Genomic DNA, 19,462 nt, shown 5'->3' on the forward strand with positions numbered 1-19,462 from the left:
TCTTAAATGTAATTTGTCACAGTAGAAAGTAAGAGATACCGTGAAATCATCTGTCTCCTACATTAGTCTTCAGAAAAGTAATGAAAATACTGTTGACTGAATCAGCTTGGGAAGGATGAGATGGGACAGAGTTTTGTGTTCAGAAGGGAAAGCTTTGAGTTGATGCCAGAGGTAGGTAACCAATATCCGTTGTTTCTACATCCCAGAATGTGTATGTTAAGCCTTAATGATGTACCAAGGCACTTTCATTCATCTGAAGATTAGCTTTCCAGGCAAGGTCATGCAGATTAGATAGATATTGACTGGACTCTTGCTTAAAAGTACATTGGTACTTTTGTATATTTGGTATTGAACAAGAGAATCAATGGAACAAGAAGAGACTCACTCTCATTCATGCATGACTTGTAAAGTATTTTAGCTTTCTGAAATGCTTCTCTGTCCCCTTGATCTGAAGTCTCCAGCACACCTGGGGAAAGAACCACTGCAGTGAGATTTTTGCCCTGGAGAGCTTTGATCTTTTCATAGAAATCACTGAGAATTCAGGGCTATGGTAAATACTTGCTATTGTAGGCTTCAATTACTGTGAAACTAGAGTGCTCTTTAAAGGAGCTATTAATGGAAAAAGTGTAGGGAAGAAGGACATGCATACAGCTTGTCCTGCTCCTTTTGAAGTTAGTACCAAATCACCTATGGCTAATTTTAGTGGGAACAGGATGTTCCCACAAATGGCTATAGTAAGAGATGTAGAGATTAAAGGACTAGAGACAAAAAAAAAAAAATCACAATTGATGCTTCTCTGGAAGTATATTTCTATGTATAAAGTGCAGTAAATAACATCTGAAACTAAACACAAGTGCATAACCAACGATAGAGTAGCCTCATTCCTACCTTTTAGGATGATCTCCAGCTCGTCTCTCAGGATGTCAAAAATGCTGTATCTGGAGCTAGTTTCTGGGATAACGTGCCGGTTCAGCCAGCCCCCACAGGCATACTGGTAGAAATCCTTGCAAGGGTCGGCTGTTGGGTCCATATTCTGAATTATTCTAGCAGCTGGGTATCAAAATTGGAGAGTTGAATTCCACAGGCTGCCCCGTAATCTCTGGGACTACCAAAGACTGTCAAGAAGGGGCTTGGTAAGAAGGCACCTTGCTTATGCTGCTTATAGTGGCTAAGACTCGTTCTCATGTATTATGATCAAAGGATCCTATTTTCTGCTTGAAAATGCAAGGAAGCATCTGACAGCAGACGTGCGCGCTGCTTTTGTACTGCTTTACAGAGGGAGCCTCAATGGCAGCAAAGTTCTCCCACAGCACAGTGCCTTGCAGCATGAGCATGCTGCCCAGCGTTCCACCTGGGGCCCAGCTTGGGGACCTACCTACGGAGTCGGTGTTTCCAGGGGCAGATGGGAACATCTCTGCTGGAGTCTTGTCTCTCTTGGGGTGTACGAGTAGATGCCAAAAATAAGAAGGTGAAAAGCCCTACGTGTAGAATGCGTTCTCTTTTGAGAGAAAATTCGCTCTAAGGGGATTCTTATTATACTTCATATAGACTGCGTTGGTCAATCTGTATCCTTGTGGCTCAGGCCAGCGCCAGAGAACTGTTGACCACACTGACAACTTTCCTGTACTACTTCCTTATGAATGATACTCCTGGTATTCAAAGAAATTATACAATGGAGAAGTAAGAATAGCGGGGTTTTGCTCAGTGTTTACACATGGAACTGTATTTGAGGACAGCTGTATTTGCTGCCTTTGGCAGTATTAGCAATGTGTATCTAGCCCAAGGGGAAATCTCATTCCTTTTTAACTTCTTCAGTCCTAAAGCCTGAATTCTTGTTTATTCAGGTTCAGTAGAACTAACAACATGTAAAACATCACCTCTGCAATAATCACTCATAGTGACAATCATTACCTGCAGTAACGCATCCAGGTGTGGTACATATGTTGCCTGAATTGGCGCCATAGTGAGAGCCTGCAGGGAGAGGAGTAAGAAAGCAGATAGAATTAGTTCTTTTGGAAAGAAACTGCTACCAATGTCACTTGCCAGGAGCCCAATCTCAGCGACAGCTCTGTTTAGTTTTAGAGTAAATGAGTGAATATTAGTGCCAGTAAGATACCAAATGACAACTGTGAAGAAATCTCTTCTCTGCAGATTTGAGGAAAATTTATTGGAAGCAGTATTACAACAGTCTTGCCAGTGAGTTTTAACTCTCCTGGAAGGAGAATAAGATGATTTTTTTTAACGTGCTAACTGCCTCCACAGTCTTTGACACATGCTGAAAGTATGTGATCCCTTTCTAGACAATGTACTAAGATGCTTTGAGCATCTGAGCTCTTTCATGATCTTCAAAGTCGTTGTGACTGAGAGGTTTAAACAGGGGGCAAAAAGACCATAGCTGGATTGCTGCTTTCACACTGTTTTGAGTCACAAAGATCAAATTTAGAAAAAGAAATCACTTTTGCTTTTCTAAGTATGTGTGTGTTGTCAGAGGGTGGAGGAGTGCGTAACAGACCTGTGTTTGGTCAAAATTTCAGACATGCCCTTTAAGGTTACTCCTTGTTGTTCAGCAGAGAGGCTGCTCCCTAATCAGTAATGTTTAGGGCTGATGAAATCGCATATAATGTAGAAGACTGTGGACCTGTTCAAGTCTGCGTTCTGCCCTTGAGATGAGCCTGGGAAAGTCCAGTGAGGTCATGATCAGTGATCTCAAAGCATCTCAGTACTCCAAGTAGCACACCTGAGTAAGTGTAGCACAAACTATGCCAAGAGCTAATGGGTGTAGTAGTACCAGCTGGTTCAGCTGTGACACGAGCACATCTCTAGTGAAATATGAATTTTGTTCCATTAAGACCTTGGCTCAGGCCTGTTGATCACTCTCTTCAGTAGTCCCAAAGCAATCAGACTTCAGAACTCTGGGGACCTTTATGACCTGCTAGTTTCAGCCCACAGAGGAGTGATGTGACGAGGAATTTGAGAGGGAGCACAGGCAATGAAACCTTAGCAGAAACATTTTGCTGTGACTTCTAAAATAGAAGAATATGATGTGTGCCCTGGATGCTCATTCCAGCGGAAGCTGGAATGTGTTACTCTTGGCTATTAATTTTATATTTTTGATCATATAGTCTTGTTTTGTGAAATTCTTCCAGTGAAGAAGATCAACAAAAAGCCCATGCACTTTTAATGTATTGGTGGTAAGTAGAAACTGAAACAGTCCCTAGCTCTTACTGCTCGGTGCTCTACACTAAATGCACTGCTGGGAGTTTGATGGCAGTGACTACTGAAGGTCTCGATGTGAAATCACAGCTGTAGGTTCTGCTGCAGACTTACTCTGAAGCTTTTGTACATGACCACATAATTGTTTTACGCTGAGTGCTCAAGTGGATGTGTTTGTGATGCCGGTCATGTCACTCTTGGGTGCTGCTCACTACAGAACTGGAATGGGAGGTATCTAAGCACCCCAGCCTGATGAGTGGCTTTGGCCCTGGGCACAAGAAAATTAATGTTGCTGGTTTTATTTCACACTTGTGAAACTGGACTAGCTTACTATCTACTTATGTTAAATAGACAACTACTTGGTTCCTCACTGGAAAACAAAAACTTGATGCCATTACTTTCCAACAGAACTAGCTATGTTTTTAAACTTTTTTTTTTTATCCTTACACTAGGATATTTGCAGAAAAGACTTACTAAAAAAAATTCCTTCCAATGAAAATAAGTGTTTTACATGAGAGCAAACAAGATTACAGTAATTCAGATAGAAATAAAACAGTAGGGAAGAAAAGAGGGCTTTGAAGTTCATCAGTGGAAGCAACATAAAAAGCCCCCACTGTGATTGGGATTGTAACATTCAGGGTTCAGCTGAGTGCTGTTCTGCTGCGTGGGAGTAGATCTGCATTAGAATAACTGCATGCCTTATTATAGTTTAGTGTCTAGAAATCTGAACACGGGATGAGCAAAATACATGTAACAATGTGAAGTCGCATAGAGGGGTTTAGCTTTTTTTTTTTTACCCAGTGAAGCTAAGTCTAATTTTGAGAGTTTCTTAAACTCTCTAATAATTAAAAAAACAACTAACCAAACAAACAAAAAGCCCCCAATCTTGAAAACCTAGAAGCCCAAGATATTTTCAAAGGAAAAAAAAAAATCCTTCTAGGGAAAAGAAACTAGTTGTTCAAAGGCATATGGAAATCTTCCATAAAGGAGAAATAGCAATGGGCATGGAGAGAAAGAGATAACTACTACAAGGAAGCTGTATTTCTCTCCTCATTTCTCAGGGATCAGACAGGACCCATATGAAGGTTTTTTTTTTTAAACAAAAATCTTTATCAAAGCTTCTCTCTTTAATATAACCTGACAATGTCTAACTTCAGCTTCCGGAACCCAACTGCTTTCAACAAGATTCTAACTCCACATATTCAAACAGCCCTTGTGATTGTGAAAATGTAATTGAGCTGTATAAGTAGGAAAGCCAAAACTGTTTTGAAACCTTGGTTGCACACTCAGGGCTCTGAAACTCTCCCACAAAAACAGATAATTAGAAATGGCTGGTGGGGCTCTCAGTTTACTTCTAAAAGTGGCTCCTTTGTTTTTCTATCAATTATCTCTTTTATGCCTCAGTACCATTCCTGACAAAGAACCAAGCCAACCTGACTCTGTATGAGATATGACCAACACTGCCCTGTTTTACTTCACAATATATTTGTTGGGTCTTTGCTCACTTGACTGAGGCTCCGTCTACTGTGTTTCTCTAACTTCAAATGACTAGAAACAAATGTAAAATACACCTCCTAAAGTCTCAGCTAGACAACTCTATGCACTTCCTTTTCTTAAACTACTTTGCTGAAAACAACTGCTTAAGTTTTCAGTATAAATAAAGGTATTTCTCTGTATATTTATTTTTCCTGCCTGGTCAAATACTGCTGACAGGCTGAGCTATAGTGACATATTCTCCTGCTTTGACATCTATGGACAAAGACTGCTGCAAGAACAGATATGGGAGGGACAACCTGGATTAATGTCCTACAAAATCTAATAGTTAAAAGAAATGTCTCCCAGGATTTAGATGGATGTGATGGGAAATTTCTGAATGTAAAATCATAAGTGGGACATGGGCTCATGTTTGACAATAATGTAAGGCGTGAAGATAGTGATTTGTAGCAGAGGAAAATTGGCACAGATGTTCAGCTCTGAATCCCGTGTTCCCCCTGCTGAGTAGCAAGTGAATGCATCAGTGGAAGAGTCTGTGGGGAATCAGTGCTTTTCTCTTCTCCTACCAAACCTTACCTCGCACTCATCTTCTCCCACAGCCAAGTTCATCTAGGATCTAGCTTCTTAAGGTTTTTTTCTCTTTTAAAATTAATCACTCTGTTTTCCTATGTCTTTCTTCTGAGATACCCTTCCTCGGGTCTAGCTTTTAAAACTATCAATGGGATATGTCAAAAGAACAGAAATGGGCTAGAAAGATTTCGTTACTGGAACTACTTTGTGCAGTACTAAGTTCCTTCATGGCTCTCAAAATTCAGGACCTCTGCAGTATTACCCTTGCATTTACTTCATTTAAAAAGCCACACTCTTGCTCTGTTGATAGTCTTGTAAGCAGAAAAGAACCCCATTGAACCCTCTGCAGACTGAAGGCTTTCCTCACTTTCAGTCTGACTGAGCAGCGTCAGAGAATTGATAAGGGAAGTCAGACTTTAATGGAGCTAAATAAAATGACTCTAGCTGTGGGACTACTCCAAATGGAAGAAAATGGGGGAAAAATAAGCATTCCAGACACTACTTCAGAGGTCAGCTGTTCACCTGAAAAATGGCAGAGATGGGACATGATTCAGACCCAACTAGATTCACTGTAGAGAATTCTATCGGCTTAATTTGACTTTGTAAGAAGCCACTGAACAGTATTACATTTCCTGGACAGCAGCAGGATATAAGAATAACTTCTGAGATCTGTCGAGACCTGTAGTCATCTTAAGTAGTTCATCTTTTGAATGAAATTTTTTTAAAATACAAGTTGCTTTTCACAGCCTTACTGAAGTTTCTTTTTAGATAACAAAGGCAAAGCAAATCATTCTGTACTGTCTCTGAAGCACAGTTTGTGTTTGTGTTTAGTGTTTTCCCACTGTGCATTTTGAGGACCACAGATGGCTGGGGATGGCACACACTGAAACAATTAGATCCACAGTTGTCATCAGGCAGTCAAGTGTGAGCTTTACCTTTCAGCACCTTATCTATTTCTCGCACAGATCTCATCTGCAGAAGTGCTGGCAGCACTGCAGAGTGCCTCTGTTGCTATTATAACAATGAATCGTTTGCAACAAATAATGTAATTGCCAAATTTAGCTTTTTTCCTGTGAGGGCGGTCTATACCAGATGTTACTGTCTTCAAATGGCCTCCATAACACAAGTGTTTTGTTTTCATTCCACCTTTCTTATGATTTCTTACCTATAGTCTATCTGTAAGCATGGCTGAGACAGAATTTCCTGTGAGAATCTGTAAACTGAGTATTATTTGTCCACTTTTGCAGCCCCGTATGGCCTGTCACTCCACATTCACACTTTACATTTATGTAGCTCCATCTGAGTACAATTGAGAAGAGTCTTGCCACTCAAATATTATTTCATGACTTGTGTTAGCTGCCACTTCTTTAAATTCTCCATCTCCTTTTGAATAGATGCCTTGTTAATGAACATTCATGAAGTCAAAGAATGACCAGGCATCAGTTTAAGTGACAAGCCAGATCTCAGCCACAACCTTTTATTCATGTTTAGGTGTTGTCCCTAGTCAGCAGGTTCTTGCAAATCTATTATTCAAGTGCATACTAACTGCATTCACAGCACAGGACGTGGAGGAGTGTAACATGGCTTTTTGAAATCCACTCCCAGAACAAAGTGCTTCCTAGTTCGACTATTGTATTTATCTTTGTTTGTAGCCTGCCTAACAGGATAGTGCATAGGTGCATAAGCATGACCTCTAGCTTTCTAACAGGCTGTATAATAGATGTGAATAGTGATAATCTGTGGGGATGCAGACACACACAAAAAAATAAAAATCTGTGAATCTTACTTCTGAGAAACCCTACAAACTTGGAAGCCAGCAAGTTAGTAAAATATCAATTAAAGTAATAACACGACTTTTGAGCAGCCAGGACCAGCAATTAGGTGAGAATGGAAGCTGCTTGTAACTAAGTTGTCTGGAGAAGTTGCTGACTGTGACTTGATGTGTCAGCTACAATAAGTGTTGAAATGTTCTTCAGACTGTAACCTTTCCAACAAGTGATGAGACTGGGAGTTTAGTAAATATTTGTAGAACATAGCTGAGAGAGCTGTGAAAAGGCTGCGAAGACGTATGTGTGGGTGTGATGGAAAGATTGAGAGCATGGTGTGTTTGGATTCAAAACCAAAGTACTTCAGTTCTGTCTGCTTCCCCCTTCTATGATCACCCAAATATTACTCTGCTATTCTTTTACTCTATTTTCTTTTAGCTTATTTAGACGATATTTGATGGGTAGGAAAACTTATTTGGATGTCAAAAAGCCCCAAACTGTTTTTAGAACTATATAACTGCACTTCTGCGAGAGCTTCAGTGTTTTTGTTGTCTGGGTATATAGATAAAAAACACAGTCAGTATTAACCTGTATTGCAGGCATTACTGCTATAACCAGAGGCCTGTTTCAGGTACCACAATGCTCTTCTGAAAGCTATTATACAAGCAGAACAAAAATATACTCCCTCAACCACAAAGCTTATATATATCTTCATATATTCAAAAAGAAAGAATGTAAGGCATGACAGGTAATATTTTTAATTTTCCATTAACTAAACAATTATTTTTTAGAAGCTTGTCTGGATAATGTCATTCTGATAAAGGATGTACCAAGATGAACTCGTGAATCTGAATCTGTTCTTAGTAAACAATCCAGCATTCCATACACCTTTCAAAATTAACATTTGAGTGAAATTAGAAATAAAAGAATCCCAAGGATAAGATGCTTGGTTCTATCACAAGAATGCTGCTCAGCAACATTTTTTCTTTTTTTTCCTGTTGCTGTGTAGGATTTGTATTTGTTACACAGCTTTGAGCAATACATGCTTTTCACTTGATAAGTCTAAGAGGGACTTCAGCCTTTTGACTGAGTATTGGGTACGGGCCTAGATGTAACATCAAAACAACACAGAGCTAAGTGGAGTATTTGGACAAAACCTTTCAGGACAAACAATGTTCCTGTTCAGGAACATTCACTGGTTGCACTGAAGAGCTCTTGCTTTCTCAGTTTTAGTCCCAAATAGTGCATATAGGCACTCTTCTAAAACATGGTGTAGACTGAGGTTCCTGCTACTCAATTCCTACCTGTGAATTACCTAAAGCTCGTGGCTAGTCTAGGGTATGGCTACATCTCGGTGTTACCTATTGCAGTGGTTCAACTATGTACCCTCAAATTGAAACAGAGAAGCAGAAATCAGCTCTAGGTCAGTGCTGGAAACACTCCTTTAAGGCATGAGAAAAGAGCCGGGAGGAGCTGCACGCTGCGCAGGACAAGCAGCATAGCAGCTCTGCAATCACCTTGCACTCACATTTTGCTCAGGAATGTCTGAATCTGGGACACGTTTCCAAGTGAAGTTTAATTGCTGATATGAGCCTGCAAAATATTCAGGTTTTGGAACTGCTTTCTCACAGATAAGCCTTCCATCACAGAAATGTAATAGCACTTGATTTACAGACACAGACTCTTCCCATGGATTTGGATGAGACACCAACATTTGGGCAAATATTATTAATACCTGAATTCTGATTTGCCTGAACGCAAGAAGCAAGACACAGAGCAAATTTCTCAAATACTTTATGCATGCAAGCAAGCAACAAAATTCTGCATAGCTCAATATTTTGATTCAGAAACTCCTACCCTGGGATGTAGCTCTGGAGAATTTCTTTCCTGCTGTCTCTGAGCTAACAGAATAAATTTAAGCACCTTTCTGATGAGTATTATGAATACCAAATACTCAGAGGTTTCATTTAACACTGGAACAAATGCTGGTAACATTCAATTGCTGATAGCAAAAGAAGTGAACAGTGAAGAGGCTTTCCTCATTAATTATTACTCAGAATTGTGCAGTATTTTACAAGCGCTGAAGAAAGCAGTTCACTGCATGCAGGGGATGCACAGACAATGTAAGGAGAAAGCAATGCCTTCCTTCAGTTTTACTAGTTATACTTCTTATTCTCTCATGTTTAGCTCTGAATCAGAGGCGCATTCATGGGAATGACAAACATGAGGCAGGTGCTGCTACCAATCATGTTGATTGCTTCACAGAATTTTTAAATGGGACTTTGTATTTGGTGTGCTACTGGAAAAACTTAGTTTTGAGAGTAAGCATACTCTGCAGCTAACATATTAGGCAAAGCACCTCAAAGTAGCATGCCTTATTGTCAGGTTCCTAGTAAAACACTTGCATGAAAGTCACTGAACCGAATCTCACCTTCTAGGGAAGGTGAGAGCAAATTGCCTGATGTAATATTAGAAGTCTCCCTTTCCTTAGCAGCACAGTCTGTTTGTTGGTTTTTGTTGTTGTAGCAAGCAACATCCCTTTAGATCTGCTAAGCAGCTGTTTCTTTATAGGTCCTGGCAATAATAAATCTTGACTCAGGCGGAAATGTCAAGCCTTACACACAGTCACAGACACACACCTTCCCCTCCAAGATAGTGCAATATTTTTTTACCTTTGTTAAAACAGTGCTGAATTCAATAAAATGCATAGAATTATTTAAAAACACAGAATCTTACATGACATAATTTAAAAATGAAATAAAAATCCAACAATTCTGTCTATGCATGAACTTGGAAGAAGGCAGAGACAGCAAAGTCCCTCATAGAGGTGACTTCACTCTCTCCCTGTAATTCTTTTTTTTTTTCATGTACCTCTGCAAAAAGACTTGTCTGTTTGCAGAGGGAAGAAGAGAATTATTCACAGGTTCCTTACCTCTGCTGCTGGCATACAGGATCACCAGGGCGACCACTGCACAAGTCATGAGGAGCAGCAAGACAGCCAGACCAATTGCCACAAAGCTCCCGGATTTCTTCCCAGATTTTGTTGATTTTTCCACAATATCCATTTGACTTTCTGATTTCCCCATTATTGTAACTCTAAATTGAGGAGGGGAGGGTAAGAAAGAATTAACAACGCAGCTAAATCAACATAGGGATAAATGCATGACAAATCAGGGAGAAAAAGGAAGCAGAATAAAAGCCAGGATAGATAAAGAAAACTTCTGAATTATTACATGTATTTGTCCATTTGATTGTCCACGGATTTGCCAACCTCATTCTCCATCTCCTGTGCCTACCAGGCTGCCTGCACGCAGGGTGTGCTGCTGGGGGGTTGTTCTGGACTACGCTACCCCAGGCTCTCAGTGGAGCAGTGTCAGAACTTCAGGAGCCTGTTTTGGGAAGTATGGAAAAGTCTCATGACCAGGTTGGGCAACTCCTTTCTCCCAAACAGGGAAGGAGGGGAAAAACTGCCTCCTTCCACTCCCCTTCTTGAAAAGTATCTTGCTGTTTCGAAGAATTTTCCTCTTTTTTTTTTTTTTTTTTTTTTTTTTTTTTTTCCCCTCTGTGGATATGAGCAGGTCTGTAGAGCTCTGTTAACAGCAGCAGAATCCAAAATGAGATCCTTTCAGGTGTGAGTGTCTTTGAGCTGTGCCTGCTCTGTCCCTAGCGCAGATGAAGGCTCTGGGAAATAGAAGGCTCCTAGGACGTGCGTCAGCACTCCGGTCTGTGGGAGTCTGGGTTCTCCAGCTTCTCAGTCTCCTCAGAGCCATGCCCAAACTTCTGAGCTCAGCCGTGTGCGGTTCCCAGCTCCAGGCAAACGCTCCCGAGCGGCAGCGGGAGGAGGGCTCGCATCGCAGCGGCAGCCAGGGCTGGGCGCTCCGAGCCTGCCAGCAGCACAAGCTCCGCTCTGCTGCAGCTTCCCCGAAGTTTCCTCTAGCTTTCCTGAAATCCTCCCCTAGGTTGTTTGGCTGCTGTGCTCTCAGAAGGAGCGTGAAGTTGGAGAGGTGCAAACCTAGTGAAACCCTGTGGCTCAGAGTGCTGGCAGCTTTTGGCTGCAATATATGGGAACAACTTCTTGCTTGAAAACACCCCAATTTATAGATTTTTCTGCAGGCTATGCACAGAATTCTTTTACGCTACTGCTTGGAAATTTATCTGGTAACAACTGGGAAAGCCAGCAAAAGCAAGGGCAGGATAGGCATGTGATTTCCCTTGGGTTTTATTTTATTCTTTTCCAGAACAGACTTTGGAAAAAGGCAGAAGAAGGTTTTTGGTTTGTTTTTTTTTTTTTTGTTTTTTGTTTTTTGTTTTTTTTTTTTTTTTGTTTGTTTGTTTGTTTTGTTTTGCTTTGCTTTCCTTTGCTTTTCCCCCTGCAGGCTGGTTTATTGAGCTAGTGTAACTCGCTGCCAAAGTTCACACTATATAAGTTTTAAGGTTGGTACCTCTCTCGACCCAAATGCTTCACCAGCACTCCAAATTCTGTGTTTATTCAGGAGGAAGTGCTGAGGCAGAGCAGGGATTTCTTTGTGGCAGTCCTGTTTACTGGGAATGTACACACAGAGTGTTCCAAGCATGTGAAGGCAGACCTGTTTCCGTGAATGGGGTAAGAAACAGTGAATGCTGTTTTTTTTTTTCTGCCAGGAGTCAAAGACTCTTCTTCTAGTCAGTATTCTGACTCAAAACCCTTATGAGAATTTGCCTTTTTTTTCAGTCACGTTATCTTTGGCTTCTGTCAAGTGTGAAGGCAGCTATTCTCATCCCACCATCTGAAGAGGAGTATAAGAACACAAAGATCTGCAAGAAATGCATGCACTCACAGATCTTTGGTGCCCATATGTGAAAACTAGTTACAGAAGGGAAGGCTGCTTTTAAGGACAAAGCTATCCACACAATGATAAGTTAAGTGATCCCTTATTTCTGTTTGCAGGAAGTTCTACAGCTAAAAAAGAGTAGTTTCCTATGCATGTGAATCTTCCTTACTGCAGAACAGTTTTGTTGTCACGTTACCACATAGCTGGCTCTGAGGGAGGTCCATAATATTGCGATAGACAAGTGCCTCACAGGATTTAATGCAGTTATTCTTGTAACCTGGCTATAAGATACTGAAGGGCATTATTTTCTCTGTTTCACAGGTGAGATAAGAATCAAGATGCCAAGAATACAAGAGCTTTATTCCTGCTGCTTTCTGTGCGTGCCTATTGTAGCCATTGTGGCTCAGATAGTTTCTCAGGCTAGGAATGCTGTGCATGATTCAGAGTGCCTGCTACTCAGGGTGCAGACCCTAGCCCTGCATGTGATCAAGAGACAGAGGACTTACAAAGTCCTAAGTAACATCTGTAGTAAAGGATTTGAACATGGCCCAAAGCGACTTGAGGTTATACATGAGCACCAAGAATGTATATCTCTCTCATGTCCACAGAAAATTCATAGATTCCCTCAAAAAGCACGGACTTATCATAAAACACCTTTTTCCTTTTGGAAGTGGGAACTATAACAAGAATCTCTTCCTGTATCTCTAATGGCTTCACGTCCTCGTCGAGCTGAGGAAAAGGTGTACTGCTTCCAATAGGAAGTACAAGGAACTTTGGGTGTAGCAATGGCGTTGGCTTGCATTTTCTAAAGGTTACGTTAGGCCAATCTGAACATTAGACTAGAAATTCAGTAGTGACAACTATTTTGTGTTTCTTCTACTCTTGCAGTTTAGCTTTGAAATAAAGCTGAAAGATGCTTCCATTGTTAGTTCTTAGGCAGGTATCAGTGACAAATGGTTTAGGTAGTGCTGAGCCTGTTTTGGGTTAGAGAATGTCAGAAAAGGGAGAAAATGGATTACTAAGTTTATCATGTTCCTTCAGCTCCTATTAAAGTTTGTTGTTTTTTTTGTTTGTTTGCTTGTTTGTTTGTTTGTTTGTTTTTGTTTTGTTTTGTTTGTTTGTTTTTTTTTTTTTTTTTAACCTGTTTTTCCACACTGGGTCAGCATCTGGGTGAGCAATAGCAGTGTACAACCCAAAGCAGTCATCCAGAAGTTTGCAGTTGTTGCAGGGAAGTAAAGAAAGTGCCTGACTATTAATGCCATTTTCTATTAGGGAAAAGCTGGTTTTGTCCTCTTAAGATTCAAATCTGGAGTGATTGGCAAACACAACATATAATTTAAGTGTCTTTAGGTGTGTGTATATATATATATACACACATATGTATGTTGTCTTTTCCAGGCAAGTATAACCATGTCAATTGGAAGGCAAAAGGATGTGCCTGGCAGTGAGGCACACAATCAGAACAGCCCGTAGGCTTAGGAGCAGCAACTGTTGCAACTAATGAACATCACATCAGTATGTGCTTTCAGACAACTAAATTATACAGAAAGCAGATAATAAAATCCCATGTGCTGGATCTAAGGAAGCTGAAATTGGTCATTGTTCTTAAAGTATTGATGAAATAAACCACTGACCACTTTTGCTGATGAAATATACTGGGAAAATTTGATGTGGACATTCCTGAAGAGAGTCCTTTCATACCTTTTAACTGTTTTCTTCTACTTGATGTATCTATTGGTAAATTCTCTCCCTTAAGGAGGGGCAGCAGAACTAGTATTAAAGGCAATCAAGGGAGCTGTATGTGAGAGCAGAATTATGCCCCTAGTATAGACATGCTGAGGGTGGTAAGCCTTGAATATTCTGTAAAGGATTTTTATGGGTGTGAAAGGATCTTGTGAAAAGATAAGTTTCTGGTTTGTGCTGAAGCTTGTAAGGGGAGACATGAGCTATAACATAGACATTGATAGACAAGGAGGTAGCAATACTAGACAGTGTGATTTTGATTTAAGAATGATGTATCTTGGTTTTATTAGCTGTTTCTCTTCATCATGGGAAATCTGGTAATGGTATGCTGTAACATAGCAAAAAAATAAAAAAAATAACAGTGCTTCTCTTCTCTATGAGGAGAAGCACCAGCAACTGTAAAGGACATATTTGCAGAATGTTTAATTTTGATTGTCTTGAGCAACTTTGTGTGGTCACTGAAATAGAGTAATCCGTCATTTTGACAGTTCTCCACTGGTGCAGTGAGGTCCCCGTTCTGTTCATTGCTTCTAAGGGGAAAGGCCTATTTTGGTTTCTGACACAGTCTCAGTATCACCTTGTAGCCTTTACAGCAAAGGAGATCTGATGATGTAAAGTGGAAGCAGTTTTTTTGTTCTTTTTTTTTTTTTCCCCCTAAATCTCACATTCAACTAAATTATTCATATATTTTTTTTTTTTTTATTTCTGCAGTGCATGTCAACTAGAAATTACTAAATGAAGTTCAGTTCCTTTATACCCTGATGCAGAAACTGAGGCACAGGAAAGTGTTGTGACTTGGCAAAGTTACAATGGCACCCACTGCCTGCAGAAATTTTCATGTGCTAGTCATTTGCTGGTTTAGTTCATAATCAATTAGACCCTTGTTTTACAAACTGACTTAAAAAGTGTAATCTCTATTTACAATAATGTGAGAGTGAACACTGATCTGGGGACTTCTCCCAGAAATTGAGAAGCAGCAGGAGTTTTCAGTTATTGAAAAACATGCTCCTTCCGCAAAGCAATTTAGACCCAAAACATGAAGCAATGAGGCATTTGCTGTTTCTACTGGGGTACTTTGAAAGGATTTTTCCACTTTTGCTTGCCTTGTAACTAAAGGAGGTTCTTCTGTTACTGGAATTTGGATTTGTCAGGAGCTTGCAATGGCAGGATTGCACTTTTAGAAAAGCATGAAATCGTAGATTTTTACGCTTGGATTTTGAAGGGGTGGGGCTTGAGTAGCCAGTCTGGATGACTGCCTTCTTTTAGGATGTTTTTACTGTGAACTTTAAGACCCCACATATGACTGTTTGCTGAAGAGGTGCTTCCTCAGGCATAAGGCATCCCAAACCACACAGAACTACTACAGTTCTGGTACCGAGAGAGGGAGCTGGTCTGGAGTTTTTACCCAATGCTTTTCTTGGGAAACTTTTCAAGTCTAGTTGGTATTTATTGTCAGAGAGTTCCAGCCCTGAACAGCAAATAGTCTAGCCAGTACCTCACTTGCTTGGAAGACTGTACTTGATTCAGGGCTGTGAATATTTTTGTTTTCATATTTCCCTTGGAGAATCTGGAATAATCATGGCTATACCTGGGACACTGCTGGGAGAAGACAGTATTCAGGGACACTACCATCTTTCTCAGAAGTTTGGTTGCTATGTCTTAGTTGCCTACAATGTCAAATTGACCTTCAACTCTCCACTTGGAAGGAACTGATTCTGAAGATAAATTTGTGAAGGGTTGTGCATTTTTTTTCTCTCTGCATAAGTTCGCTTTACCATTGGTGATGTGTACCTCAAAAACCCTTTGCTAGGCTTATATGAGAATATATTACCTAATTTAGTTTCTCGCCATCCTGAGATTTTGCGCAGTCTTTCCTTACTGCTGACTATGACCTTCTCCCAGCTTACTCTGGTTGCACTAAGACAATTTGTTGTGTTTAGTATTGATGTAATTGAAAGTGCTGGGTCACCTGAATAGATGTTCTAGTCATTGCTGCTGTCTGTGAACTCCAGAAAATCAGGGACTGCATGAACAACAGGGCAGTTATTTCCCAGCCACTGCTCTGGGGTTCTCCTGCAGGTATTATACAACTGTATAAACAACTTGATGTCCTAAAGCAATCAAAACCAAACAGGATGTGGTGCTGACATCATCTTTAGTATGATGTGTCTTATTGCTACCATAGAAACAAGGTATCCATCTCTATCTGTTACATTTTGTATCTCCTTATAAATTGATCCATACTACGATGTGAGAGAAAATCACGTACCTCTGGATGCCAGGGCTTTGTACTTTGCCCTGAATATTTTGCCCGTGCAAAAAGTCACATAGACATCTTGATTTTTAGGCAGTCATCCAAGTCCTTTCGAATGATATGGGCATGCAACTTCTGTCACGATATCACTTCTGTACCAGGTGGTTAATGCAGAGGCTTTTGAAGGGCTTTAATGGGCTGGCCTTGGCAACTACTTGCGATGTGACATTCCACAAGAAGTCAGTGCAACTCCTAGAGGAGTGTGATGTGGCTATGACGTGTAACTTTTCTATAAATCCGTTCCTCTGGAATGGCCCGACCTGTTTTGGATGTTGCTGGCACATCAAAGTGTGAAGAGCCATCTCTGTTTTGGTGCAGCAGCACTGTTGTCAAACTGGCATAATACAGATGCAGCTTCCAAGGAAGGACTGGAAAGGACCCTGCACTTCATCATGCAATGTCTCTGAAAATTTAGCACTAATTTTGCAGAACAGGTGATGGTTCAGTACTTGTTGATCATATGTTTTGACTCTGGCTTTAGAAATGAGAACTGATTAGCTGCAAAACTCTTCTTACTATTTCATTTCCCAAACACCTTACGTAGGTAAAGATTTTTCTGGCTCACACATGCAAAAAGGACATTGCAAAATCTAGCAAGAAAAAATTCTGTAATGTGTGTTGGATGGGTAGTTTTCTTCCAATAATAATCCAACAAGAATTATACTGTGGAAACATATTTTCCTTGTCTGTGATTCAAAACAAGCTACTTCTGCTGTTTGTAAAGTTGTCCATAGATGAGAAAACAAAGACAAGTAGTTTGCCAATGAATATAATATTTTTTGCCCTACATACCTGCTTTTTTCCCATCTGATTTCTTTAAGCCCTTTTATCTTTCAATAGAGGAAAACATAGCAATATGGAAAATTGTGTCATATTTCACTTCAGAGAGTTTTAGAACTGGGTGGTACCTTAATTCTAGTGGGGGCACAATAAAGAATGTAATGAATGTGTTAATAGACAAAGCACATGCTTATGCTATCTTGCATTGCAGCTTTGCATTTTACTTTTTTTCTGTTGCTTTGGATTCTGCTACTGATGGATAACAAATATTTCACACTCAGAACAGATGGGTCAGTTACAAGTGGATTTTTTAAAAATGTGTGAAATCCTAATTTTTTTCCTTTCAGTCAGTTTTATTCACCATGTACAATCCAACTATCCCCATATCCCAGTAGAAGTGCAATACCAGACCTGAAATCACTTGCATGTTAAATATTTTGCATTTCTTCTTTAGTGCTGATTACAAATTGCCACCTCCTCTGTGTGTCTGTGAGAAGCAGAGGTATGGAGAGTAGCTTCAAAACTTTTTGAAAAGACTGCTTAAAAACTGTTTTGCTGCTTGCTTCTTTGTCTTTAGTACAATAAAGAACTATGAGGCTGGAAATATAGCTAATGTCTGTTGTCACCAGGTTTCCATGTTCAGGTTACACAGATACAGAGATATATTTCTTCTGTGTGTATGAATTAATCTAAATAGGAAAGCTCACTTGAACCAAGGTTTATAATGCATGTCTAAAACTGTTAGATTTACTACCAACATCACTAGTTTTAATATTCAAAACAGTATGCACTATTCCATAGTGTTGAATGTTAGCAAATGTCTTCATTAACCTCAGCCTCCTCAGACTAAGCAGTTGCTTTCTGAAGAGTGAAAAGAATATTTAAGAAACTGTGATAGAAATGAGTCTAGTATACACATTTACCTTAAATACCCTGTACCTTCAGATTGTCTTGTGTGACATTAAAAAATAAACAACCAAACAGTCTAGCCCCCAGTAAATCAGCACAATGAATGACTCCAGGACAATGGTTGGATGCTACCCTTTGATTTATTGTAGCAAGGATGCCAACTACAGAGAATAACTCACTGTGCTCAGAAATAATGGGTTTGTCTTTGAGAGCCAGTGTAACCCTGTCATCTGTCAACTAGCATTGAAAAAAAAATAAAAATCAGTCCTCAAATATCTTATAGCTGGTTGGGTACCAGATGTATGTGGAGTAAATAACTCCTAGTAGATGCACATCTGAAACACATTAGAATCAGGAAAACCTTGAAGTTTAGATGATATTTCACAACTCTTCATACAACCTCCCTTTAGAGATAATGATCTTTTGAACATCATCATCAGAAAAAAAAATCTTACATTAATGGTATCAGGTTTAAAAGGTATGCAATGATTTCTTGCAATGAATTTCTAAATGCATGCACTTTGCACAGAGAAGCAGGTAAAAATGTGAAGTTGTCTTACCTCTGTCTTGTGGAGAATGTTTTTTAGCTGCAGAGGTCAGGTGGCTTGTGTGGTTTCTGGGATGTAATTGGAATGGTTACCTTTTCTGGCAGTCAGAAACAAATGCTTATTTTTATTATCAGCATTGATCTCATGAACAGGCTCTCCCCAGTAATGGTCTTGCAAAGTAACTGTGCCTACATCTCCCCCTCTCTTTCCCTTGTACATTCCCTCTCACACACAGGTGGCTTAGAATGCCCAATGAATTAAATGCTCTGCTCAGACTTATCAGGGAGAATTAACCCTTTCCACCATATTTGAATTCAGCTGATTTTATATCTAGACTGGGAAATTGATTGTGCAGCAGGCACAAGCAACGCTGTCCTTAAGTGGACAAGACGATTTCCTAGCTTGTTAGCATTTTGAAAAGTCTGTCCTATTACAGTAATTAATTCTTAGGAATGTTCTCATTTTACATAGCATTCTTTACATTCTTCCCAGGGGATTTGTTGAGTATCCTTGGCAGGAAGACTTCTTCTGGAAGGCAGTGTCTCATTTTCCATACACTTAATTTCAGTACAGTGATGAATATTTCAGTTACATTGTTAATGATGCAACATATTAATATTATATGTGTATGACTTAAAAGGTATATTTTTGCATTATTTTGCTGTATAGGAAGATGGATTACAAAGAAACTGAATTTAAGATATTTTACTTGAAATTATTATCAGCTATGGAGCATGTACACATTTCAGCTGTAATATCTATTAAATGTACTGTTTATATCTTACAAGTCACAGAAGATAGTTGAATGCATTTAAGAGTATATAACCAGTCATATGCATTTAGACACCATCTACATACCATTTAATTGAACACAGAAAACCAAACCATAAGATCTTCAATAAATTGTCACACTATGCTTCAGCAAGACTGTCCATGCTGTGAAGTCCTGAGTTATTAAAATGCTTATAAATATGCTTAACTTCTAGCAAACTTCCCCCTTTCCACGCATACCTTACCTCCTTCTTGCACGCCCACTGATGATTAGGACGTTGTTGTTGAAGCTAGGAGGTTTGCATCATTCCCATCAAAATGGAGAGATGTATTGAACTTGCCTCCTGAATGAACAATTGGTTGTGTGGAAAGTGGTTGTGGCAGTATCAGGAGCTGCAGGATGAAAGAAGGTAGAGAGGTCTAATCAGTTCTTTCATGTAGTAACTGCTGGAGATGCCTCACATCAGGAGTGGACCCTGGCTCGGGGGATGCAGAGTGGTACCCGAGTGCTTGCCAGAACAGGATTTGGATTCTAGATGCACC

At 39.9% G+C, this 19,462-nt stretch overlaps 1 protein-coding gene across 2 annotated transcripts in view; it reads right to left on the reverse strand.

Moving 5' to 3' along the window:
• Nucleotides 1-11,257, reverse strand: part of MMEL1 (membrane metalloendopeptidase like 1) — a 33,689-nt gene extending 22,432 nt beyond the window's left edge. Inside the window, exons 1-5 of one of the 2 annotated variants that reach the window (XM_033007794.2) lie at nt 10,277-11,257; nt 9,976-10,139; nt 1,912-1,971; nt 889-1,050; nt 386-466 (exon numbers count right to left, since the gene is read on the reverse strand). In XM_033007794.2, coding sequence (XP_032863685.1) covers nt 386-466; nt 889-1,050; nt 1,912-1,971; nt 9,976-10,139; nt 10,277-10,326 — 517 coding nt within the window. In that variant the 5' untranslated portion in view covers nt 10,327-11,257. The remainder of the gene's footprint in view (nt 1-385; nt 467-888; nt 1,051-1,911; nt 1,972-9,975; nt 10,140-10,276) is intronic. The other variant, XM_033007795.2, reaches the window with a different exon arrangement.
• Between the last annotated feature and the right edge of the window lie 8,205 nt (nt 11,258-19,462).

This window comes from Tyto alba, unplaced genomic scaffold, assembly GCF_018691265.1.
Source record: "Tyto alba isolate M040663 unplaced genomic scaffold, T.alba_DEE_v4.0 Super-Scaffold_20000042, whole genome shotgun sequence".
Taxonomy (NCBI): domain Eukaryota; kingdom Metazoa; phylum Chordata; class Aves; order Strigiformes; family Tytonidae; genus Tyto; species Tyto alba.